At 38.9% G+C, this 27,008-nt stretch overlaps 1 protein-coding gene across 2 annotated transcripts; it reads left to right on the top strand.

The window, feature by feature from the left end:
* Positions 1-996: 996 nt before the first annotated feature.
* On the top strand, positions 997-26,964 carry rab40c (RAB40c, member RAS oncogene family). 2 transcript variants are annotated; one of them, XM_077212479.1, is made up of 7 exons: positions 997-1,391; positions 1,888-2,289; positions 14,698-14,758; positions 16,452-16,512; positions 16,820-16,897; positions 22,830-23,052; positions 24,391-26,964. In XM_077212479.1, the coding sequence occupies exons 2-7, from the start codon at positions 2,148-2,150 to the stop codon at positions 24,663-24,665; spliced, it is 840 nt and encodes a 279-aa protein (XP_077068594.1). In that variant the 5' UTR covers positions 997-1,391; positions 1,888-2,147; the 3' UTR covers positions 24,666-26,964. The 2 variants fall into 2 exon arrangements, with proteins under 2 accessions (XP_077068594.1, XP_077068593.1); XM_077212478.1 differs by having other exon boundaries at positions 997-2,289.
* The last annotated feature ends 44 nt before the right edge of the window (positions 26,965-27,008 follow it).

Genomic DNA, 27,008 nt, shown 5'->3' with positions numbered 1-27,008 from the left:
GTATAGTCACATATAAGTATGTGCCATGTTATACAGTGTATGGTCGTATACTCATTTATTGGAAGCTGAGAAGCTCACTATACATGAACGAACAAAGGAAATTGATAGAATTCTATTCAAAACAGCTTTCTCAAATCATATATAACAAGCACCATTATGTATATGATGGGGGTTGAGCATTTATGGTTTTAATGGCTGGTATAGAATTTGATGCAGGGTCCAGATGTCCCCTTGTCTCTCTTGAGACCCTCATGTAGCTCTAATCTCAATGGGCAGACACAAAGACTTCATATGCAATTTGCATTTTAATCTATTCAGGGGAGGGGGATTATCTTCGTTTGATGATTGCCTGAAAGTGCCAAGACCTTTAGCTTGTCCCTTTCACATTAACCCCCCTGCATCTGTCACATGAGCAGCAACCTGTAATATAAGCACTGTGAACAGAAGGTGAACATCATCCGTTTAGATTTTCAAAAGGTAGATTTAAAATAATATGATTCAACCAAAAACGAAAAATCTGTCATTTACTCACCTTAATTTATGTATGCAGCATATTAGGTACGGACAACCTCAGTCATATTTGGAATTAGTACCAATTGAACTGTCCCTCAGCCTAAACAGTTACATAACTATAAAAGAAAGAGATTTGGACATATACATAACCTGCCTTTATATACACACTGAGAACAAATTAATTGTATGAATGGATGCGTTTCCAATCCTAGTGTCCTGCCTATCTATCTATCTATCTATCTATCTATCTATCTATCTATCTATCTATCTATCTATCTATCTATCTATCTATCTATCTATCTATCTATCTATCTATCTATCTATCTATCTATCTTCCAAACCGTAAAGGTATTTTAAAAATAATTTATTTTTATTAATTATATATCAAAATATTTCCAATAATTTTATTTTTTAAATTAAATTTATATCAAAATAATGTTTTTGTGTGTGTGTGCCCGCGCGTGTGTGTAGGGGGAGGTACACTACAGTCAGTCAGAGCGCAGAGGTGAAAGCTCAGCGTGACAGTGTGTTGTGTGTGATCTCTCCTGTGTGAGAGAACATGGAACATATTTGGATATCTGAGAGCATTTACAGCACAAGCAATAATAACCTGCGGGTCGGTCGGATTATTGTTTAACCCCTCACTTACCGTGCCTCACCCCAGAACCGCCTGATAACGAACAGAGGTCCCGAGACGAGCAGCGCGATCTCACATGAATCTCTATTAAGAGAAAAACAGAAATGGAGCCATGATTTCTGCCAGACGCGCTAGCATCGGCTGCTCAAGCTAGCTGGAGCGCGAATGTGGATATCCTTCTTCCTTTTTTCAGGCTGAGGTTTTATCTAACATCAAATTGCAGCAGGAATATATTGTGATTGTGAGAAGTTTATTCCCTTAACTATGATATAAAATCAATGTGCACTTGTTTTTGACGCGCTAGGCTCATAGCTAGTAACGTTAGCGTTAGCCGATGCTGTGTTGCGCCATCTGTACAACATCTCGCCTTTAATGTATTTTAATTCGTTTTAAGATAACAAATATACATTCTTATTGTTAATATTGTCATAACCGTGCTGGCGATTATTAGATAAAAATTTGATGAGATTATTTCTTTGTATTGACAGCTTGGCAGGCGCATGCTAACAATGCACTAGCTTGATAGCTCCATTGCTTTTCTATTATAGCAATAACTTGCTATGATAAAATAGATGTTTTGGTAAATTGTTTTGAGACTTATACGTGTATTATTTTAATTTTTTGTCAGTAATGATGATTTGAGCGTCTCGGAAGAAATGTAAACAACCTACTTGTTCAGTTTTCCAGCCAATAAATTATGAATGTATTGATGATCCATATTATTTTACAATATTTAGACTGGACGAGTGAATACGGCTGGACAATTTAAAGGCTGTACACTTTAAACCATTTCCGGATCTGGACTGGACGGGTGGGGAATGATTTGAACTGGTCTATCTGCTGATTTGGCCTGACACCCATTTAAAGATAGACCTGACACAAGAGACTCAGACCCCCAAAGCTCTGGAGGATTCAGGGCCCATCTTTGACATCAGAGAGGGACACACACGGTTGTCTCCTATCCTTTGCTCTCAGTCTGGCTCTGATGTGAGCAATCATGGGCACCCAGGGCAGCCCTGTAAAGAGCTACGACTACCTGCTCAAGTTCCTCCTGGTTGGAGACAGCGATGTGGGAAAAGGAGAGATCCTGGACAGCCTTCAAGATGGATCTGCTGAGTCTCCATATGCCTACAGCAGTGGTGAGTTTGTCAACACATCCCACACAATCTTCTCTACGCAGAATGCGAGTAACACATCATTCAGCCGGAATGATCTCAGCTCAAGGCTGTCACTTACTGTGACCCATTCAGAGAATAGTTGTATTAACAGGTTTACCAAATAACATGGTCAATATTATGTTTGTGTTTATGGTGAGTCATTCTGTGGGTTCCATATTGCAGTGTCAGTGACTTACAGGAGGTGGAAACGCATGTGATTGAAAATAGTTTATTATTCTGTTTATCTCTTGGAGGATTGTGTAATTCTCACATTTGCCCAATCAGATTGTTATATAAAAGCTGCACATTTTCTACTCAGTAGTTGTGTAACATACACTTCATGTTTTTTAGTGGAGTTCCAATAATTGTTTTTATACAGTATTGTTGACCAGTATTCACAGATCTCAGTTTAATTGGTTATTGTTTGATGGATAAATTATACATTTATTAGATGATTGGTGGATTTACTTATTGACTATGTGTGATTGTTCATGGAATGGATATAACAGTTGTTGATAAAAATATAAAAAGCTGAAACTTTGCTATTTATTAAACTTCTTTAGGAGCGGAAATAGCAGTGTGCTGGATAGATAAATGGCACCATTAACTTTTTAAAAAGTAACCATTTATTTTCAAATAAGAAATGTGTAGCTATTAGGCCTAGAGGTAGCTTAAACAATGACAAAAAATATATTTGTGACCCTCTAGATTGCAGATCAACTTTGCATAAAATAATAATAATACCAATATTATTTATGCATATGATGTGTTATTGTTGTAGTATAATAATAATTTAGTTATCATTGTGTTAAAAATAGGACCAATAATTTAAATCCGTTCTACACATTGCTTATTGGATATGGATAATGAGTAGAGATCAACCCATATTGCTTTTTTATGACCGACAAGTACCTGATAACCGGCAGAACCAATTTGAATTTGTTTTATTTTGTCACAATAATAATGATCATGAGGAAAAACAACACGTAATATTTTTCACAGTGAATCACTGCTATTTAAAGTGTTGAATAATTATCCTAAAATACAGACACTCATAGCTGAATGTTGTTGTTGGGTGCTTTTCTCTCAAATGGTGCCATTTTTCTGTGGAATCGATAACAGTTTAACTTAAAAAGTGTGGAATGAATATTGGTCATACACCCATTATCTGTAATTTTGAGATGTTATCAAAAATAATCTGTAGGCCTATTAGTATTGGTCAAAAAAATCAGTATTGGTTGAACTCTTTTATTTATTAGTTAAGATTGTTCTAGATGTTTTCGGGGAGTGTTCCAGCACAGAGATTTCCCTCAGGATACAAAACACACAAGTAAACATGACTAAGAAGTTGGAAGTGTCTGTTTTCATTGAACAGGTCAGTACAGCACACCGTCAAGACCAGTTTTAAACACAAGCTAATTTTATTTGGTTTATTTAATGGCTCTCCATTGGCTGTGATGAGATGAGATCATCCACGCTCTGTCATTAGGCGTAAGCCGACTCAGTGAGGTGATAGACCAATTATTGACCGATATGCCTTTCATATCCAAATGAGCCTCATGTGAGTTGGGTCGCTATTGTTCTATCCCTTTTTTATACATACGGGCTGCTGTTTATCTTGTTGCTTGAACCTATTAGGGAACCGTGTGTTCTATGGGTGTGAGAGATCTCACAGTTGATGGCTGTTTTCTGAAGTGTTCTTGGGGAGCTTGCTGGTCCAGCTTCAAAAGAGTTGCCTTGCACAATCACTCAAAATCAACACAGATGGCTCCACGAGCAGTCCGTGGATTCAGCGCTGGTGATTTCCGCTGCAGGCTTGTATACATCCCTGAGAGAGATGCCATCCTGATGTGCTCAGATTGTTTTAAAGTTGAAAGGCCTTTTTAATGTATTATACATAGGGTATCTGGAGGAATTGGCTGTGAGCAAGGTGAAGTATTAAAGCCAAGAATGGTTCCTTTTATGGTTTAAAAACTCATTATATAAAGTGGTCAACCGATATATTGCCATGCCAACATATCGGCTGATATTTTACTTTGTTATATTTTTTTTATATTGCCATTGGGTGTTAATTTTTTCTGTTTGGCCGACGTGTTGGAAGCGGGACTTTTATTTTGATGGGCCTGAGAATGGCAGTGCCTGAGCCAGCGCTCTCATTCTCTGTCTTTATTATTTATGATCTTTTTTTTGTCTAATACATTACTAGATAGAACTGTTAAATAGGGCTGCAGCTATCGATTATTTTTGTAATCGATTAATCTAGCACTTAATCGATCGATTAATCGAGTAATCGGATTTTTTTTGTGTGTGTGTGTGTTTTATTAACAGAATAGTTATATTAAACTTTAGTCTATTTCAGTTAAAGCTGTTATAAGTTATATACTATAAGTTATATAGTATGCAAGTTATAAAGCTATCTCATATGTGAATTTTCCTTTAAGATGTTATAATATAACCACTCTAAGAATCTAAGCATATTTGTGTATTCTGGTAGTTTGACGCTGAAGAAGAGCTGTAACGTGACTTGTTGAACACGCAGTACAAGCCGACGCACTTTTTGTTCTGTGCGTTTTAACTGAAAAATGAGTACTCTGAATCTTTATTAAAAACTAACAGGCTGGGGACTTTAATTTTTTGTTGTTGTCTGTATTTGGCAGACGTGAAATACAAACAAGGTCTCGCAAAGACTGCAATACAATATTTGTTCCTCCATCGAGGAACCTCCACCGTCCCGGTGTGTACAGTGAATGCATGCTGAAATTATTGTTGCGTGGCTACATAAAAGTTTAAGCATATGTGATGCATTGCTGCAATCGGTCTGACTGGCGTGTGTGTGTGTGTGTGTGTGAAGGGGTTCCTTTTTTAGGCTATACTCTCTTGCAATTGAACGTGATAGTTACGTTTACTACTTAAAAATGTCATCAAAGCTAAAAATCATATCTAGTCAAACCGCATCATGACGACATCGCTACAATACAGTATGGGATTAAAATCAGCGAACATCAATAGGCTTAGACTACGTTACCTTGTTTCAGCGAGTTAAGTGTATTAAGTGAATTAAGTGTGTAATGATCCCACACTTTAGACAATTTCTGCCGTTTATTTACATATTTATTCTCCGCCATCGCGCCAACTAAATTAAAAATATATGCTTCTTGAACAGGTCCGTGTGAATAAACGGTCCGTGTGAAACAATCAAATCCCTACGCCGCGCCTAGTGCGCGTCATAGGAATTTAACGAGGCTTCGAGACAGAGTTTTTGCCTCAAGGAATTTTTGTAATCGAGTAACTCGAGTAACTCGAGGAATCGTTTCAGCCCTAATGTTAAACAAAGAAAGTAAACTGTATGCAAAAAAGTAGGGGTGCGCCGATCCGATACTCAGTATCGGTATTGCTCTGATACTAGCAATATTTGCCGGATCGGGTATCGCCCGACGAGACCATCCAAATCCGATCCGATATTGTATAGCCTATGTTATTGTTATACAACACAAAAGGCACAAAAACATTATAAAGCACTATAATGTTTTCGTGTACTGTATTCCAAGATTTGTGAAGCCATTACATAATGTGAGGTACAGATTTAAATCGTTAAATTAATCTTCACCTAAGTGCTTCCCTCCGCTGCGGCTGTCAGTCATTCTCAGCACTCAAACAGCGCGTTGCGCTCGGGTAAAACAGTCAACACGGTGAAACTCTCTCCAAGATGAGTCAATGTTCCTATTATTATACTGTAGATATGTAGATAAAGGTCTATGGTTTGCATAAAAGGATTTTAACGTGCTGGAGTTTCACATGTTACTTTCAACCGGGTGTCTGTTAGATCACAACACAACTCCTCAGTGATCACAACACTGGAGTAGAGAGCAATATATTTGCTCTTCACACGCACATTAACTGAAATTTAAAACTGTTAAAAGGCTCAAACTAATGAATAAATAAAGAAATATATGTATATCTTACTTTTGTGCTTTGAACTTTTCAATGCGACGCGCTGCACGCCGTGACTCCATGTTGCTTCGAGCGCATCATTCTGCGCACGGGAAGCGCATAAGGTTTTGTGCCGCTCTGAATTGGATCCTTTCATATTACAATACTTTATGCGCAATGGCAGTTTATTGATAGCCTTATGCCGGGCGTACACCAAAGGATTTTCACAGTCCCAGACTAAAGACCGGCAGTCTTTAGGAATCTTACTGGAGTCTCGGCGCGCTCCCGTCGTCTCGATCGTTAAATGTGAGGTGATAATCTGCAGTCGGCGACCCGATTTATGCCAGTCTTTCTCTAGTCTTTCATATCAAACATGTTTGATATTATCGCAAGTCTTTAGTCTGAGACTAAAAACTGTGAACCCAAGTCTTTAGATGTGAGCTGATAATCTTATAAAGTCTTTTCTAAATCTTTTCAAAGTCTTTAGGTGTACAGAAAGCATTAGTTGTTCTGTCCAATCTATGTATCATATGTTGCTGCTTCATTAAAAAGTTGCGCTTAAAATTTTAAAATAAATGTATTTTAATTATATAGTATATATTTTGTCTGTATTGTTTTACAAAGTAAGGAAAATAATGTTTAAGTCAAGCTTTGATGCCTTCAACAAAAGAATAATCACAGTCTCTTCCCCACAGTGAGGCATACAGATACAGTTTATTAGGTAATTTGGCACTGTTTTTTTAATTATTATTTTAGTATTGGATCGGATCGGTATCGGCCAATACTGAGTCCCAGGTATCGGAATCGGTATCGGCCAATACTGAGTCCCAGGTATCGGAATCGGTATCGGCCAATACTGAGTCCCAGGTATCGGAATCGGTATCGGAGGCAAAAAAAGCGGATCATGCCACCCCTACAAAAAAGCGTTATAGTGTTTCCTTTTATATTATTAGTAACAGAAAGGCTATAATACTTTCTGATTTACCATCAGCATTCAGCAAGTATGCATTTATATAATTTATCATTATTGAACATTTAATTTCACAAACCTTGCAGCCTTAGTCGAATCCAGTAGTTCAGATTCAAAGTGCGCATTTGTAGCCTGCATGAATCATGAATGTGTTACTCTGCGTGACGGTCAGTTCAGCTTCACTTGGAGACACACGATAAACTTTGGTTGATGTGTAGATAAATTAACTTGAATTATTATCATTCATAATATATTTGTCTTAATATTAATTCAAAAGTAAAACGTGTGAAATATATATATATATATAAAGTCAACTAGTGCTCCCCTGCAGCCACCTACTTTTTACAATGCTTTAGCTAAATGACAAATAAAATGTTTTATGAGTTCAGAGAAGCCTTGTCAAACCGCTTTATGCTGTTGGTTTTAAATTTTGCAGTCTGTATTCTTATAAATTGGTTCTGTGGTGTTTACTCTCATTGATTCGTCTTTGCGCTGGCTTTAAGTGGACATCTGTAAATATTTAGAGTCTAAAGTTGCAGATGCAGACATCTTGGTTGGCCTGCTAGTGATTGATGGATTTGGCTCAGACAAGCACAGCGATTCCAATATAACCATGATAGTGTTTTTCTCCATTAAACAGTACTTGTAGTAGTAAAAAAAAGGCATAATAGAAAAACAAGTAAAGAAAGAAACATATACAATAGAAAAAGGTCATCATTGCACACAGAAGTCTAGAGACTACAGAATCATGTCTGATTAGCTGATTAGTGAGATCTGTCGATTTTATCTTTTTCGTGAGTACAAAACTTGTGTTTAGTGGCTGTGCTTTGTATGTGCTTTAGTATGCTGGCAGTATAATTTAGTTGTTTGACAGTTGGTAAGTAGCCTGGGAAAACCCAGAGAACTTCCGGCAAATTTAGATTAGCTCTGAAAGTTAGTCTGGCAAAGAACCCATTCAAACCCATTTCCAATCCGTCGGAATCGAGGCACCAATCTGAAACGTTGGGGCGGGCTTTACACAATGACGACAGCACTAGGATTTTGATGCAGATTTTGTAGCCTTCTTTACAAAGATGGATGCCGCCGTCGAACATTACTTGTTCGAATCAGCTATTGCGTCTGTTTTAAGCAATTTGTACGTTTCCTTTTAGTTAAAAACCAAGCAAAAAACAACACTCTGAGATGTTTCTCCGTCGCTCTGCATACGTCATTGTGGCGAACAGGACAAGGCCGAGGGACATGAGAGAACGGCGCGAGACTGGTGGTGCGAGTGTTAATGAGCGACACCTGTGAGCACACCGGTCTCGCATCTCTCATGGAGGAGCGACGGCGTGGATGATCGAGAGAGGAACAGGCCTGTGTTTTGTTTATGTTTGATTTTTATTTTCGGTAGCCAGCAGTCGTCCGCGAGGGGCTGCTGGCGGTTCTTTGTAGTTTGTTTGTTTGTTTTATTTTAAATAAAGTGTTTAACGTTCTCCGGTTCCCGCCTCCTCCTTCCCTAAATCGTAAACATTGCTACAGTCATCTCCTTCATCGCTCTGATTGGTTTTAGGTCTATCCGCGACGTCCGTTGGTGACGCCCCTCAGGAAATGATTTGTCTATGACGCTTTGCCAGACCCTAACTCAGTTACAACTGAGAATGGTCTGGTTTTAACCAGGCTAGTTGGTAAGGTAAGATCCTCAGAAACTTGCATCTTTGAATTTATCCCCTTTAAAGCTCCGTCAGTGTTTTTTAACACCGCCTGTCAAGTTAAAATAGAACAACTTTTAAAAATGCATCTCGAGACCAATTTGATTCTATTTTGTTGCTCTTCTTCTAGCCTAACTGTTTACGAACACAAGAACCCATGATACATTACCATTCACAAGTTTGGGTTTGGTATGATTTTCTTGTTTTTGAAAGAAATCTCTTTTGCTCACCATGGCTGCATTTATTTGATCAAAAATGCGGTAAAAATATTGGGATTGAAACTTTTATATTTTCATAGATTTAAAATGTAATTTATTGCTGTGATGCAAAGCTGAATTATTACTCCAGTCTTGTAGCCTGACGTCGTCATACTCAGATTCTAGTCAGAATGTGAGTCTGATACTGCTCCATTGGGCAGTGATTATGGGGCCTGTGTCAACCGAACTAGGAAATGAAAGGCCTCTGCACTCAATTGGATAGACCTAGAACCAATCAAAGCAACGGAGTAAGTGACGTATGTTGAGAGATAAATGTAGTGTATTCAAAAATATCGATATTTCGATAAATATCGATACTGAAATATCGGAACGGTACCAATACTAATTTCCCGAAGTATCGATACACCGATACTAGCCGAGGGGTCACTTTCACTTCTCGCCAAAGGCGCGTTGACAAACACGACACGTGACGCACTCGTCTCATTCGCTCTGGTTAAATAGCAAAAGTGAATGGGAAGATGGCGAGTGCGGCGCCGCGACCGGCTTTGGTTGATTGATAAAGAACACCGCGAGCGGGCATGCCGGAGAATAGCGCGGACACGCGTAAAAAACACACCGCGAGCGGGCATGCCGGAGAATAGCGCTGACACGTGTAAAAAAACACACCGCGAGCGGGCATGTCGGAGAATAGTGTGGACAGGGCACGCGCTACACACCGCGAGCGGGCATGTCGGAGAATAGCGCGGAGACGCGCTTCACACTCCAATTTGATACTGTTAAGTGCTTTGACACAATCTGTATTGTTAAAAGCAATATATAAATAAAGGTGACTTGACTTCATGCCAATCCATTGAGCATTGTTTCCGCGTGTGATGCACGCACGTTTGCATTTAAATCGGTTCATCAAATTACGTTAATGTAGGCTATTAACCAGCATTTATGACCGATGAACAATGCATTTGTTACAGTATATATTAATCTTTGATTTACGTTAATATATTAACCAGCATTTTTGACCGATGAACAATGCATTTGTTACAGTATATTTTAATCTTTGATTTACGTTAATATATTAACCAGCATTTATGACCGATGAACAATGCATTTGTTACAGTATATTTTAATCTTTGATTTACGCTAATGTATTAACCAGCATTTATGACCGATGAACAATGCATTTGTAACAGTATATTTTAATCTTTGATAACAGTAGGTAATAAAAAAAGAACGGCTCATGTTAGCTCTTGTCCAATGAAATAATATTAACAGATAGAACTCAGGACATTTTTTTCATGTAAAATATACCTCATTGTCATGTTCTAGACTTGTTATATTTAACTTTAAATAAAAAAAGACCCCCTTAATATTGTGGCAGTTTTTTTCTCTGTGGTATCGTAAATGGTATCGAATATCGATATTTTTCAAGGTATCGTATCGAAGTTAGAAATTCTAGTATCGTGACAACACTAATAGATTAAACTTTTATCCGAATCCCGTAGGAAGGTCGGCAAAAACATCTTTCCCATCGACAAATGCCTTGATCGCGGTTCTCTGTTCCTCTTCTAAAATTAATGTGCTGTCTAAACCTTCTATCTATAACACACGCGATAGCGGAATATACACAACTCAATTCTCCAGCGGCAGCCATGAATTCAACCCAAGCGCTCTGATGACGTGGATTGTTACGTTACCGTTGCTCACATAGATATGATGTCTATGGTTGCTCATCTGTCTGTCCATCATCGTATAAAGCCTGCCCTGACAATTTGATTGGTCCGAACTATTTTTGTTCGGGCAGAATAGCTCCTCAACGGATCGAGTCCAGACCGAACTTCCCGACCTAAATATTTTGTGGGCGGGTTTCGGGCTGGCATCCAGGCTACCAGTCTTCAGTGTCACATGATCATTCAGAAATTAGTCTAATATGCTGCTGATTGAATGCTCAAGAAACATTTCTTATTATTATCGATGTTGAAAACAGTTGTGCTGCTTTATATTTGTGGAAACTGTGATAAAAAAAATTTCAACATTCTCTGATGAAAAGAAAGTTCAAAAACAACATTTATTAATAGAAATCCTTAGACGCTTTTCCGCTGTCAGGCCAAATCATTCTCTTTGCTTAAATGGGTCATATGATGATGAGATTTCTTATTTTCTTTTTTCTTTAGTTTGCTATGTAGCTGTTTGTGCATGTATAAGATCTGCAGAATTACAAAGCTCAAAGTCTCAAACGCAAAGAGATATTCTTTGTAAAAGTTAAACGCTCAAAACGCCTAAAACGCTTCTTTCAAACACGCCCCACAAATCTACGTCAGTAGATCAGGATATAAGCATATAAAAATGAAAATTCTGCGCTGAGGAATTAGCATACATTAAACAACACACTGTCAAAGCGCGCCTGACAGGGCAAGCCATGTTTAACATTACGCTAACGTACACGGTCGGCAGACGTGACTAAACGATAATGACATTCGTTGTCGATAATTTTCATTATCGATCATTATCGATTTTATCAATTAGTAGTTGCAGCCATACAAATGCGCCAGTCATTGCCTTGGTAATGCAACAGTTTACAGACGATATGAGATGTAAATGGCAACCATTATCGAGGATGATCAGATATTTATTTTAATTTTATTATTAATTTGTGAGAAATTGGTAGCCAGGCAACAGTCAAGTGAAGGGGCGACATCACTACACGCATCCTAACAGCACGGTTCCGTCTAGCCAACCGTTCTGAGAATTCCGGGCTGAGCACAGTTTGTAATCATGCCATGCCTTACCAGGCTCAAGTGGAAATACAACTGGAACCAATTCTTACTGTTCTAAGAACCGTTCGGCCCGACGGTGGAAAAGCAGCTTTTGGTAACATTATAAATGTCTTTACTGTCACTTTTGATAAGTTTTAGTTCAACCAAAAATGAGAATTCTGTATTCATTTACTCAACCCCATGTCATTTCGAACCTGTAGGACTTTGTGTCTTCTGTGAAACATAAAAATATATATTTTTGTCCATACATTGGAAGTCTGTGGGAACCAAAAGTGTTTGGTTGCCAACATTCTTCAAAATATCTTATTTTGTGTTCCGCAGAAGAAAGTCAATCCGGTTTGGAACGGCAAATATAATTACATAATTTTCATTTATGGTTGAACTATCCCTTTAAGACCAATTAGTTGTCCAGTCCATTTTGAAAATATGTTGCATTTCCCCAGTCCTGGTACAAAATCACTGCTATCCTCCTATCATATTTGTAGTCAGTTTTCATTCATTCTTTTACAAAATTGAGGCCTGAAGTCAGACTTGCAGCTAAACCTAAGTTATTCTGAATATGTTATTATGGAGCAAACCTTTAAAAACATCATTATAAAACTGCTTTTATTGTGTTACATTTTTAGCAAAAAGAGAGTATCGGCATTTCTTCTGATGGTAAAGTTATGATCAGATGTGAAAGTCAGCGAGCGTAGAATCATGTTGTCTGCTACTGTTGAAGTGCAGGGTCTCATTGAAACCAGCTTTTCTACCTTTCTCAGCCTCAGGCATGTTAGTTTCATTACTCTCATGCGCTTGCAGTCTTTGAAATTACTTTCAAACTCACATGCACCCAGTTCTGGCTCCTGAGCGTAGCTGGGTACGTTGCAATTCATACTGTCTGAATGTGTTATGAGCAAGCACAACAATGAGACACAAAGACATGCTCTAAAAACAAAGGTCTCCTGCATTGAAGAAATCCAACGCTTCTACATTCTCCAGTTGTAAGCTATTTTGTTTTCCACCACCCATTGATAATAGGCTGTTTAAATTTAATTAAACATGCCCGTATGTGTCACTCTCCACTCAATCCCTCTCAGGTGTCCTCAAGTCCTGCTGGAGCTTTCACTTCCAGGCTCTTCCTCAAAACTAGCCGCTTTAGTCTGGGAAGTCTTGGCCTGCGGCCCGGAGCTGGAACCTGAGATAATTACACCGTACTGCCCTTATCAGGCCTCGTTGCTGAGCCATCTGCCCATAAAATTACCCAGAACAAAGGAGGAGGGATACTAGAGGAAGGAAGTGTGATGCGCCTTTGGCTTGATGTGCTGCCCTGCTTAAGAGCAAAGCTTTTTGCAGGATGGAGAGCAGCAGGAAATCAGCCCTAGTGGTCCTTTTTAAGTGCGAGTCATTTCCCTCGTTGCATTCTCTTCTAGATGTTTAATAATGGAGGACAGACGAAGCCTATGGGCTCAGAACCAGCCCACATCTGTCTGTTGAAAAAAATATGGACGCCCATCCTTGCCCTACCCTTTCTCCATTTTAAAGCCTCTGCTTTAGGGTTGCATGATTAATCAAAATCAAACCTCGAAATTGCAACTGGGCATGCTTTCGTCAACAAAAGAGAAACTTTAAGGGTCTCTCTGTGGTTTTCTGCCAAATAAAATCTCAATAGTTTGACATTTGAAAATGAAGAAATTAAGATAGCCGTAAATATTAGTATTATTTTATAGATGTCCTGTAAAAAAAAAAAAAAACCATAAATTACAATAGTAATGTTTCTTATTTTAATTTAATGATAATAATAGAAATTTTATTGTACTACTATTATTATTCTTAATCTTTTTATTTTGTAGTATAGCAGTATAGGATGTAGCATATGTAATGACAAGTTTTGGCCAGCCCTACAAACAAGCACAGCTAAGCTGGAGGTAAAAAATAAATAAATAAATTTTAAAAATGGTTTAAATTATAATTACAATTTTTATCAGTAATATTGCAATTAGTTTTTTCCCCTCAAGCATGCAGCCCTATTCAGCTGTGTCCCCACTTTTATTTGTCTTAGCAGGGAGTAAACGGCTGATATAAAGTGGAATAGATAGACTACAGAGGGGTGTGACTTTGTTTTTTCCTCTAATCCGAGAGGAACAAAGTTGATTTCCTTTCTAGAACTGATGTTCCTGAGGAAGCAATGGCCAAAACCACTCTCATAAACTCTCCTGGACTACTCCAGGCAGGTGTAGTCCATATCCGTGTTGTCGGCATTACGGATAATCAGATTTTTCAAGTGGACAAAAAGATGATTCACTGAGACAAGTGCTCTTGGCATGGTGAATATTACACACACTGGAAAGAGACGCAAGTGAGCCTTTGTTAGAGACAGAGCTGTCTATTAAAATGCAAAACAGGTTTGAATGCTGACCTGCTGTGAAGCGACCGAAAATGCAGATATTGCCATTCAGTTAATGGAGCCCGTACTGAGTTCATATTTTCATTTTATGAATGATAAATGTAGATGAGCAGTCAAGATAATTGCCTTATTGGAAGCGTCCTAGTCACATTTCTGCTATGATAGCATTAAGTAACAGCAGATTGGTTGCAGCTGTCAGACTCTCCACTGAATGTGCGCCGTCACTGTCAAGATGGTCATCTCAGCTTTACTGCCTTCTAATGAAAGAAAGAATTGGCTGGGAATTAAATTAGGTTTACACCAAATGCAATCACCATGACGCCTGAAGCTTTTCGAGTTCCCAATCCTCTCTTGACTTATTTTCTTTTCAGTAGACAACCATACACTGGTCTTAGCTAAGTGTTCTCTGTCTCTCATTCTGCAGGAATTGACTACAAGACCACCACAATCCTGTTGGACGGACGGAGAGTGAAACTAGAGCTTTGGTAAGTGGATCACAACTCTTGTCTGTCTTGTTCCCCTCATGACAGAATGATGCATCACCTGCTAAAAGCAAATTCAATCTTTAAGTAAAGAGTCAGTGTGTTATAGTTGGGCTTCAATCCACAGACAGCAGGCCTTCCTTCTCCTTGCACTGAAAAAAAAAAGCATTGAGACAGATTTACAAAATGATAATAAATCACTGGCCATCATGTTCATCAACCTTACAGATATGAGTGTTGGGTTATTTCCCATTCAGCAAGAAAGATGAAACTGAAATAATGATGCTGAAAATTCAGCTTTGACATCTCAGGAAAAAATTACATTTTAAGTATATTCAAATAGAAACAGTTATTTTAAATTGTAATAATATTTCACAATATTACTGTTCTTACTGTATTTTTGTAAAAATGCAGCCTTGGTGAACATATGAGACTACCTACTTTAAAAAACATAAAAGAAATTGTATATATATGTGTGTGTGTGTGTGTATACATAAAAAAATACAGAAATCATGTATAGCTCATAAATCATAAATAAGAGAAAGTTCCATTAACTGAGAGGCTGAGAAGTCGCTGTTAAACATCCATAGAAGCATTTAGCCACTTCCCCAGAGAGACAGAAAAGTTTCCTAATCAGGAAGGCATTGGATTGTAAGACAGCAGAATTACACATTACGAAGACAAACAGCAAGCTCATTAGCGTTAACATAGAGTGTAGTAAGTGCCCGAGGAGCAATTCTCAAAACCCTTGAGGGTTTTCCCATGGTGTGCAGTAATGGCTGGGCTATATAATGTAATGCTTTATAGTAATTGGGCTTCTAACTGCATGTTCCTTCTCATAGAGTCTGTCCTCAGGGCTTTCATCTCGCCCTACATCTATCTTTGCTAACGCACTTTTCAGAGCTCCCAGGTAAATCTGATTGGCTCTCTGATACGACTGTGGAAGTGCTGCACTAAACGGCATTCTCAAGAGTGGGTTCAGTCCCACCACTCCAAAAAGGCAACAGCCACTCTGACTTTTTAATGCAGATATATTTAACACTTTCCAGCCAGTTAAGGCTAGTTTAAGTGTGTGAGAATGTTCTCACTGAGTGTATGCAGCTGGATAGGTTATTTGGGTGCGGACGTGCCACAGTGGAAAACTAGGTTTTCTAGGCTGTGACGCCAACACAAACGCCTGAGTCATCTTGTATTTGGGTTAACTCTAAACTCAGTACAGCATCCAAAACAGTGTCGATTTCAAATTGATAGCTTTGTTCCAAAATGAAGTGAGCTGCCTTTCTATTTACTGCCTACATAGGCAGATGCCTTTTAAGGGAGCATCCTAACTGAAATAGAACCTCTTAAGTGACAGATTTGGAACGCTTTTCATAGGCATTAACTCTGAGGGCCACACAAATAGTGCTCCTTATGTGAAGCATGGAGACTTGTTTAATATTAGCATGTTGTTAAGTTAGCAGCGGTGCTATACTCTAAAAAGCAACAGAATTTAATTGTGGCCAAAAGAAGGATAACTTAAAAGGCAGGACAATTTTTCTGCCTACCTTTTGGGACAGCTTTCACATCAGAAATGTGCTTATGATGCCTCGGTGCTTCAGCTTACGGTGTTTAGAAATTTGAAATGTTTTGATGTGTCAAGCTTAACTGACATGGTATTTACAGTCTTTTTGTCCTGACTCGTCTCGTTTGCTTCTAGGGACACCTCGGGACAAGGCAGGTTCTGCACCATTTTCAGGTCGTACTCCAGGGGAGCGCAGGTAAAGAGTCACTTAATGATCTCGGTCAGAGGACTGATGTTGTACTAAGTGCTCAGACAAAGGCAAAAAAGGGCATACACATTCACTTCCTATAAACAAGTTTACATAATCCACAAGGACCAGTATGTCTATACTCAAGGGAGTTCAAAAGTTTGATTTGAACAAGGACATTTCTCACTAGTGGGCTTAGAGGGTGTTGAAATGCTTTTGCCGAGCACAGTTCATGTCATGCTAGTCTGTTAACGTCCCTCCTCACTGCATGAACAGGATACCGGCTCACAACGCATTGTTTGTTTGGCCTCTACAGGGGATCCTGTTGGTGTATGACATCACCAACCGCTGGTCATTTGACGGGATAGACCGATGGATCAGGGAGATTGATGAGGTAAGATTAAACTGCTCTGAATGATAACAGGATGTGATGTCACAATTATACCCATAGTTCTGTAGGCTATCCACCTTATTTTTAACATCAGAGAGCTTTTGTAACTTGAATGTGTCTGGTGTCATCTGCTTCTAGTCATTTTTAGCTGTACAAAACAGCCTTTTATGCTGCTTGATATTGCAAACTCAACAGAGGATTTGATTGGATAACTGGACTAACCAGCGGATCAATCTCATCACATGCCATCTCAAAAGTCACGCAATTGTATTCCCAAACATCATGAAAGCAAGATGACATGACAGCGTTTATTGTGTTTCGTTTGCACGCAAACAATTGATGTACGAAAGACAGCCACAATGGTTTCCCCGATTGAAGCAACTCCCATTTAGGAATTTGCTTGTAAATTTGACAACCGCACCACAGCGGTGCTGATACTCCGGGACGCAAAACATTTTTTTTGGTATGTGATTTGTTTTACGTGAATATTATGACATGAGTGAAGCACAAAACGTTGTTTACAAAAGAAATAATAGGTTAGCAATTAAATGTTACATTGCAGCCTTGGAAACATTTGGATTCATGCTGTATAAGAGAGATACTCAAGCCCATAAATTTAAGATTTTTATGCTGATTTGCAATCTAGTCACCAGATTATCGGCGAATTTAACAGTTTTCCATTAGTTATTCCACTGGACATGGAATCTCTTGTTTCGTTTTCCAAATCTTAACTCGCGTCTCATCCATTTTCACAGGGAATTATAAATGTTTCTTCCTATTGGCTCATGTTCAAATCAGGCCTATTATATTTGCGTTCTTTACTGTGGTAAACATCAAAATCTATTTAGCACAGTTTGTGCTTGTTATTAGACTTGATAAGGCGCGTGAAGTTTATTTGTAAAGTGCATTTCACACACACCGGTGATTTTAGTTTCGCTTTCTCTGGCAGCGCAAAATCAAACAGCCTAAATGTCTTGAAACTGCGGAAGATAAAATTAGAAAAGACATTAGAAAAGAGTTGTCTCTTTCCTGCTCGTGCCCCACATCCCTCTCAAAGCTCAGATCGGTAGGCTTTATAACGCATCTTGTGGGGAACGAACGTTTTTTAAATAATACTTTCTTATATTATTTCGGTAACCATTATTTACTGATATTTATTTCGATGTTTTACAGGCTTTAGTGTGTTGTTTCACTGACGGAAATGCTCAAATAAACACTCACGTCTGTTACGAAATGGATGTTTGAGCCTTGTTAATTATTTTTTTTATTTCAAAACGTATTTTATTGATGTGTGTGTGTGTGTGTGTATGTATTGTGTGTGTGTGTATATATATATATATATATTTATATATATATATTAGTGCTGTGCGTTAAACGCGTTATTAACGGCGTTAACGCAAACACATTTTAACGGCGTCAATTTTTTTATCGTGAGATTAACGCTCTTTTTGGCCTAGCAAACTTTGTATTTTTTTCACATGCTGTTGCAACAACTAGTAACGTTAGAAAAACTACAACATCACACCGGATAGCTAGACCGGAAACAAAACAACAGGCACGCCGCACGTACTTGTTTGGGCTTGCGCGCCGGCCAAAGAGTAGTAGGCTAACGTTACGTTTTGAGTGGATGGCGCGAGCGCGAGACGCCGATCTAGAGACGTGCACTCTCAACGCAATGGAGTGCGGTGCGGGACTAGATTTGATGGCCGAGTGCGAGGGTGGGCTCGAGCGGTAATGCACTCACTCTGTGTGTGCGGATACGGGAGAATAAAACGATTCGCGGGACTCCCCCAAACTAGAAATATCTATGAATAAAACATAAAAACTTATACATTTTTATTCATATGTTGCAGAAAAGCTACAAGAACAACTAAAACAAAATAGAAACGATTTACAGGCCAGAGTTTCTTTTTATAACATGTTTGCAGCGTTGAGTGATGTAGCCAATCACAGACATATGTGTTGATTTTGAACGCAATGGGCAATCAGAAGCATTTAAAATAGACTCCCCTCACCGCTCAAAGCAGACTTTTTGTTCAGTGCTGAATTCTGTATGCTGGCAAATCCTCTAATTATAACAAACAAAGTGTATATATTATGGAAGATGCATTGTGCAGTCAGCTTCATTGATAATAACAGATGTGTGAGATTGCGATGAACTAATGTCAGCTTTTTAGGAATTATTAAGGGAGCGCACTTTGCGCGCATTCAGTCATGCCAAACCATGCACTCAGTAGCCTGCTTGCTTTTATGTTATAACAGTGGTTTGTGTGTTAATGCTTTAATAACAAATAATTTATCCGGAGCATTTATGCTGATGTGTATGGTGGCGACACGTAGGAGAAAGTATTTGGAGGTAGCCTACAAAAAAAGAGTCTATTTGCGGGCGGGAGCGGGACAAAAATGTTGCGGGCGGGAGAAAGTAACATAGAAAGTAGTTGAGAACGTCAGTTATAACGACTCACGTATTAAAAAATGGACGGGTTTAAATCGGGCTCGGGCTCATAATTACAGTTTATGTGTCGGGCCGGGCCGGGCTCGGACACAATGCGCACGGGCTCGGGTCGGGCTTGATTTTTTGGGCCCGATCTAAGCTCTACAATGGATGACTTCAGACAGAAGCACATGGATACCACAGCTAAGAACAAACTTACTGCTGATCCACTTTTCCATGTTGATAAGAGCATTAAAATTAGAAAAAATAATGAGACAAATAGAAATCAAGGGACATTTAGAATAGATAAAAATGTGCGATTAATCGTGAGTTAATAACTATGGCATTGATGCGATTAATCGCGATTAAATATTTTAATCGTTTGACAGCACTAATATATATATATATATATATATACACACATATACAGCCCTACTTCCATTTATTATAGCTATTTTGTCTTTCGTCCCCCTGTTCCTGGCCCTGTGCTTGATATCCAGAGAGGATGTCCTCTCTTACTGCAGCCCCCTTCCTTGTAGGCTTCTCTGTTACAGTCTCTTCCTTCCTTCCTCGTTTGAGAGTTGTATGTTCTTGTGTTTAATTAAGTGGATACATGTCGGGAAGATATCTGTGCTGCACAAACCGCACATATTATGGAGAGAAAGAGGGTTGTATTAGTTGGAACAGGAGACTTAAACTTGAGAACTTTTGACCTGCTTTTGTAAATATTAGAATACTTGAGGCTCCTCTGCTTTGACATTGCTGCTGTTACTTGAGTCAGACTTGAGCTGATGATTCATAATGAGTCATTTCAACACGGAATGAGCTTTGACCTTGCTGAGCTTTGAAAGGGTGCATGGTGCAGGGATTTGCTCAGTAAGAATCAAATGAGTATAGGGAGGAAACTGTTTTAGCAGTCTGCTAAGAAACGTATAATAATAACATGTACACTTCAGTTCAAAAATTTTGGGTCAGTGAGATTTTCAAAATATTTTAAAAAGAAGTCTCATGCTCACAAAGGCTGCATTTATTTGATCAAAATTACAATTGACCCTTCGCTAAGCCCCGCCCTCCCTAGTTACTGTTGCTACGCCTGACAAGCTTTCGCACTTGGCACGTCTATTACAGTGTGTATGGGTTAAAGTTACTTAGTCGGGGTAGTAGGCCTTCGATTACCAAAATGCTGAAATATATTTTGAAGTATGTCAGTGAGCCGCCGTCTTGTCTTTAATCGTCTTATTTTACGTTAAAATATATGCATTATGAACAAGAACTGTCATTATTTCCAAGCAATACGTGTTTTTGTTAATCCTGCTACATTTAGTTGTGAATGGGGTCTCCCACTGCTTGATCCACGCCCATCATCCCCTTGGCTTTTAGATTTTCGGGAAGGAAAAAAATTCCACTCCCCCATCCAAACTTTTAGGATACCGGGTATCACATTTGTACAATCCATACCAGTGGCGGTTCTACACAGAATTACACCCTGGGCGAGACCACCTTTATTTGAATATATTTTAAAGTGTAATTTATTCCTGTGATGGTAAAGCTGTATTTTTAGCATCATTACTCCAGTCTTCACTGTCACGTGATCCTTCAAAAATCATTCTAATATGATTATTTGCTGCTCAAGAAACATTTCTTATTATAATCGATGTTGTGCTGCTTTATTTTTTTGGAAACTGATCAATTTTCTTTTTAAGTTTCTTTTAATAGAAAGTTGAAAATGGCAGCATTATTATGTAACAATACAAATGTTTTTATGGTCTCTTTTGCTCAATTTAATGCATCCTTGCTGAATAAAATAATTTCTTAAAAAAAAAAACACTGACCCCAAACTTTTAAACAGTAGTGTAGATATATCCCCATATTATAGTTTTTTTTCTTTTAAATTGCTGATAATAATGTAAATTAATAATTTGGCTATGTATTTATCAGTAAGATTTAATTGTTATAAAAATATGTATACATATACTATTATAAATAATCTAAATGTAAAAATAGTGTACATTAATGCACAATTAAATATTCAGTATTGAGCGTTACTCAAAATGTAAATAATCTCTAATATTGGCTGATATGGTAACCTATACGGCAGTGGTGAGCGGTGACTTTTTTACCCGGGTATACTGGGTGAAGTGTTATGTGAAAAATGCACCTGGTGCAGATGTGTTGGATGGGTTTTAAAATAAGCGAGTCGCTCTCTTTCACTTTAGACAGAGTGTTAGCTGCTCAGTTGCTTATTCTCGTTACACATAGCAACAAAGCTAAAAGTAGCCCTAATATGTTTGACCTTTTATTGAAAGTATTCTACATTTACCTGTTGATACCTTCACAAACACCCGTAAAAGTTGTTGAATTGTGTTCGAGGGATGTGCGAAAGGGCCGTTTGCAAAATATGCTGTATATTTGTAATTTCGCTAGGTGTCAGTAGTGTGGCAGAAACTACATGCTTCACCATTAACGGTACGGTGCATCGGCTGAGGACACACACATCAACATCAGAGACAACAAATAAGAGAAACCATGGCAGGCGCTAATTTAAATGTATGCCAGAAGTGTTTGCTTTTTTTATTAAGAATTAAAAATAAGTATAATATTATAAGTATTAGTAGCCTACATATATATATATATAGAAAATTTAACTATTCTTTAAACAACTAAAGAATGACTTTAACAAACGTGTAAACTATCGATTAACAACCTCATATAGTTGCAGTTGGTCTACTTACAGTAGGTCTGTGTTTAACGGTTTACAAGTTTTCATTAAAAGTACATTTCCCCGTGGAGAAAATAAAGTGCTATGATAGTTTCAGTTATGACTTTTCCCCCCACTTGATGTAGTTTGCTCTTGGGCGAGCAATTCCCGGACAGTTTTCCCTGCGCATTAAATTCCCCATATGCCAGCAAACCAATGAGAACCCGGGACAATGACGACGATACATAACGTAGCGCGCCAAAGCTGCTGTGGTTTCACTTACCCAAAACCCGCCATAACTGGGCAGATTTGAATAAAAAGACAGTCGTTTGGCAAATAAATAAATGACAGAGAGTTACATACGTATTTTATCATGTAAGCTTTATGGTACACCTCCAACAAGGGAATTTATAGTATTAATGTTATTTCAGCGAGTCCACGAATGGCTTGGGAATGCAGAGCATTGATATATTATACACGGTTATATACGGTACTGCTATATTGTGCATCCCTGCTTGGTCTTGACTCGCATCTTTTTGGAGCACGATTCAAGACTTGACCCGGATTCAAAGACTCTGGTTTGTTTGAATCCACTTGCGGCTGCCCTGTACAGCTCCTAGAGAGTAGGACTAGAGAAGGGCACAGATATGACAGGCCTTATTGAATAAATAAATGAGACAGGCCAGCTGTGACACTTTGAGATTCACTCAGTCTGACAGGACTGTGTATCTCCCTTGTTCTCATCTCTCTGGTCCTCCCATCCCCCTTTTGTAACCCACTTTCTTGTCTCTGTCTTTCCTCAGCATGCACCTGGTGTGCCCCGTATTCTTGTGGGTAACCGGCTGCACCTGGCTTTCAAGCGACAGGTCCCCACTGAACAGGCACGGGCGTACGCAGAAAAAAACGGCATGACGTTTTTCGAAGTGAGTCCCCTCTGTAACTTCAACGTTATAGAGTCGTTTACGGAGCTCTCACGCATCGTGCTCATGAGGCATGGCATGGAGAAGTTCTGGAAGCCCAACAGAGGTGAGTCTTTCTCCTAAGCATTCAGAGGAATAAGATAACTAGTGATAGATCGATACGGCAACATCTCCTCACTTTCAAATCCATTAAAAGTGACAAAAAGGCCTATTCTTCCTGATATTTTAGACCGCAATGCCACTAATACAGTGGAAATCTTTGGTTTTAACCTTCTGGGTGATGCAGGAAGACTGGCACGATCAGCATAGCTTTCCATTAGCATAGAAAACCACACTGTATGTCGTCCAGAGCTGCGTAATTAGAGGCAGAAGGCTTTCAGTGAAGCACTTCTTTCTCTGTCTGTTTCCACTATTATGTGGGATTTTCCCATGAGACCTCACAGTGCCCCAGATGAGCTGTTTAGCAGAAGCAGTATCCTGCATTTCAGAGAACGGGAAGTGCTCTCAACATGCCTTTCAAAATGTCAGCCATTTACACTCTCTCCTTGACTGTTCATGCAGGAGCTGTTATGTTATTTGTTGTTTATCGAGTTTTTCATTTTTTCAATATCTTGCAGGCCTAATTATATTATATTATGAATAAAATAAAAGATAAAAGATCCATCTGTTGGTACTTAAAGCTTATATGATCTCGTGAATAATTGTGTAAACAGTTATAATACATAATACTTATGTTACTCCTTTAGAACATATAATGCATTAAAACACATGACAAACAACCATTTCAGATGTAACAAGGAATCTGCAAATATTATAATGCATTTTAACTTTGGTTACAATTATTTATTACATTATTAATACCTTTAAAATGCATTATACATTAAGGCTTTTTCCACTATAGTTTCAGGCATCATTCATGTTTACTACAAGTTTAGAACCCCCTATAAACTGTAGCATGAACAGGACTATTCAAGAATTACAGCTGTTAGTAAATATGGTTTTAATCCCAAACACTGACTGTGTTAAAGAAGCCTTGCTAACAGCACTGTGGTTTAAGCTAAACATACCAAATATCTTCCCTGAGGTTTTTTTTAAAAATGTAGATAACATTCCAATACTTAAATAATATTCCCATGTCAGGCTTACCATATGATTCTCACCATTTGCATTGGACTCTATCTTTAAAAAAAATGCATGCAGCGTGTTAACATCTGCCGAGGGAATGTTGAATCATTTAAATGTTCTCATTACTTTTGTAAAGAGATTAAAAAATGATCTCAGCATGCAGATGCATTGAGGCAGCTACTATTGAATCCCTGGAGTATCACATGCTTGCTTATCTAGTTATTATGGTTCGATTATGTAACCGCTCAACCTCCTGATCGCCTTTGTTTTGTAACTCTAGTGTGTGTGTGTGTGTGTTTTGTCTTTTGTATCATTGCAGTATTCAGTCTGCAGGACTTGTGCTGCCGCGCCATTGTTTCCTGTACCCCTGTGCACCTAATCGATAAGCTACCGCTTCCTGTAGCCATCAAGAGCCATTTGAAGTCATTCTCCATGGCGAACGGCATGAACGCCGTCATGATGCACGGTCGGTCCTACTCGCTGGCCAACGCCGCCGGAGGCAGCAAAGGCAACAGCCTCAAACGCTCCAAATCCATCCGGCCGCCTCAGAGTCCGCCACAGAACTGCACTAGGAGCAACTGTAAGATCTCCTAGCCTCCGGGCATAGGGGTGGGGCCGCCCCCTCCCTTCCCTTATATAACACTCAGGTGGACACGGGCAAACACACAAGGAAACCGACACAGGGCTGTGTTGATGGCGCAACAGAGGTGTGGCACCTCCCAACGTGGAGAGAGCAGGATGTGAACAAACACTTCCTGGCGCTACAAACGGCTACATTATTCCCCTCACCTTGCTGCAGTACATTTGATTTCTCACCCACAGGCCTTGAATAAAAACGAGTCCTTCATCAGACTCTTTTATTTTTATTTTATTTTTATTTTATGCAGTGATCACCGACAGCATGTTTCCTTCTTCACTAGCGCCCTCTGCTGGAGAATTCATGCAGATTAAACCCTGCAGTGGCTGACAGGCCTCATTTTGAAGTTGTTTTATGGGCTCATTACGCATTGGTTGAGTTCTCGGTTGCTCATACTCATAATCCTCTGTGCTTTGCATATGGTTTTCCTCTTTTCGGCTCCCTGCAAAGTACCTCAAACGGTCACATGGTCTTGCATGCTTACCAACAATGAGGGCTGATGCGAAATGACTTGTAGTGCTTGCGTATGAACTGATGTATTAAAAATGTGATTTGCACTGCAAGTTGGTGGTCTTTGAATTTGCCGGCCGTTTGCACAATGACTCAATCAACAGAGTTTATTAACAACAGAATGTGGACTGTGGGACCACTCGGCTAAAAGAGAGACGGCACAAGCATTTCCATGCATCTTTTGTTCGCTGAAAAGTCCTTGAAGATCCAGGAAAAAAAGGTTTTTGAGGAAATGTTACTCTTTAGGTCAGAACTGTCTTCTCCTTAAAAACAGATTACAGGAAATTTCTCCTCAGCGGACAGTATTGGCAAAGAGTTTTTTAAAAAAAAATTTTTTTTTTTACTCGGCTCCTCTGATTTGCTTTTTCCTGCATGTCTTGTGGGATTATTCATCATATTTACAATATTTTAACATTATACTGTAATTACCTCTCCTAATGTCCAGAGTTCAGTACCACAACTGCCTGATTTTCTCATTGTGTGACCCTGCATTTGCCACACATTTCAGTACTTTCCCATTATATTTTCTCTTTTGTCTGGCAAAAATGCAGAATGATCTCAAATCCCATGTGTTCTACCAGTTTTCAGTGTTGTCGCATGAGTTCAAAAGTCAGGTCTTTTGCTCAAAGCCCTTTTAATCTGCACATACAGCATGGTTTCTCTATAGATATGTCAGAGTGAAGAATAATAAACCCATTCATGCTTGCTCCTAAATATCAAGCACAAATGAAATCGTGACGTTACAAGTGGAATCTACAGCACTTCCTTTGGCTTTTCCTGGCGGTATCAAATCACGTCAGAAGCAGCGGTGCATTTCTTCCAGGTCTGATGAGCCGTGTTTGCTGAATAATAGATGCTCCTCATCTTTTCCGTTTCTCCTCCAACCCCCTCATCTCAGGGACCTGCCTCGTCCTCCAGCGACAGACCTGCCCAATGAAGCCTGTTTAAACCGGGCTGAGCGACAGGCTGCCAGCAGGAGGCCTTTAAACTTCCTCTAGAGGGCTGCAAGCTCTCAGTGTTTGACCTATAAGCTATTCGCTACAGGCCTTTTGCAGTCGCTATAGCTGATAGAATGAACCTGTCTTGCGTTTAGAGCAGTTGTGCATATTAGTGTCCATCTGTTGAGTGACATAAATACTAAAGGGTCCACAGAATGTTATTGGCCTCCCCCCATTAATATTTGAATCCTGAAAGGATGTGGTAATAGAAATACTACAAAGAAGTGTTCTTTTAATCCTTTTTGGACATCTTCAGAATCCCTAGGTATTAGTTTGAGCCTCTCGGTCGAGAGCACTGGTTGTTCTTCTCTGTAATATGCACATCATACGGTGCAAAGAAATTATGTGACTTAGTTAGAATGTTCCATTTCAACTTTTTTTGTATTGTAAAGTGTTTTTCCTCTTTGTAACTGAAGCCTCTGATTATATTTAAAAAAAAAAAAAAACATGCTCATGTTTTTTAAGTGTAACGTCGGGCAGCATGACGGGACCCTCCTGGTGTTTCCTCTTCTGTGTGAACGGGATAAAGGGAAATGTGATTTGGTGGAGCAGTAGGAACACACAATTGTAAACACTATTTTCCTTTGGTTGAAGCTAAAAGCTGCTGAAATACCTGCATAATTATCAGAAGTTCTTGCAACAATAACAACGAAAAACATTTTTTTAAATTATTGATTGTACAGTTCTTAAGTGTATGAAAGCAATGACTTTTTCACAATAAAATTGACATTGTTATCAGTAAAACAAAGCTTTGAGGTTCTTTGCATCCAACATTGCCTACCACAGATGACA

The sequence above is a fragment of the Siphateles boraxobius genome, unplaced genomic scaffold (assembly GCF_051911475.1).
Source record: "Siphateles boraxobius isolate OS27281-9 unplaced genomic scaffold, OSU_SipBor_1 66, whole genome shotgun sequence".
Lineage (NCBI taxonomy): Eukaryota > Metazoa > Chordata > Actinopteri > Cypriniformes > Leuciscidae > Siphateles > Siphateles boraxobius.
This window is presented reverse-complemented; position numbering and strand designations above follow the sequence as displayed.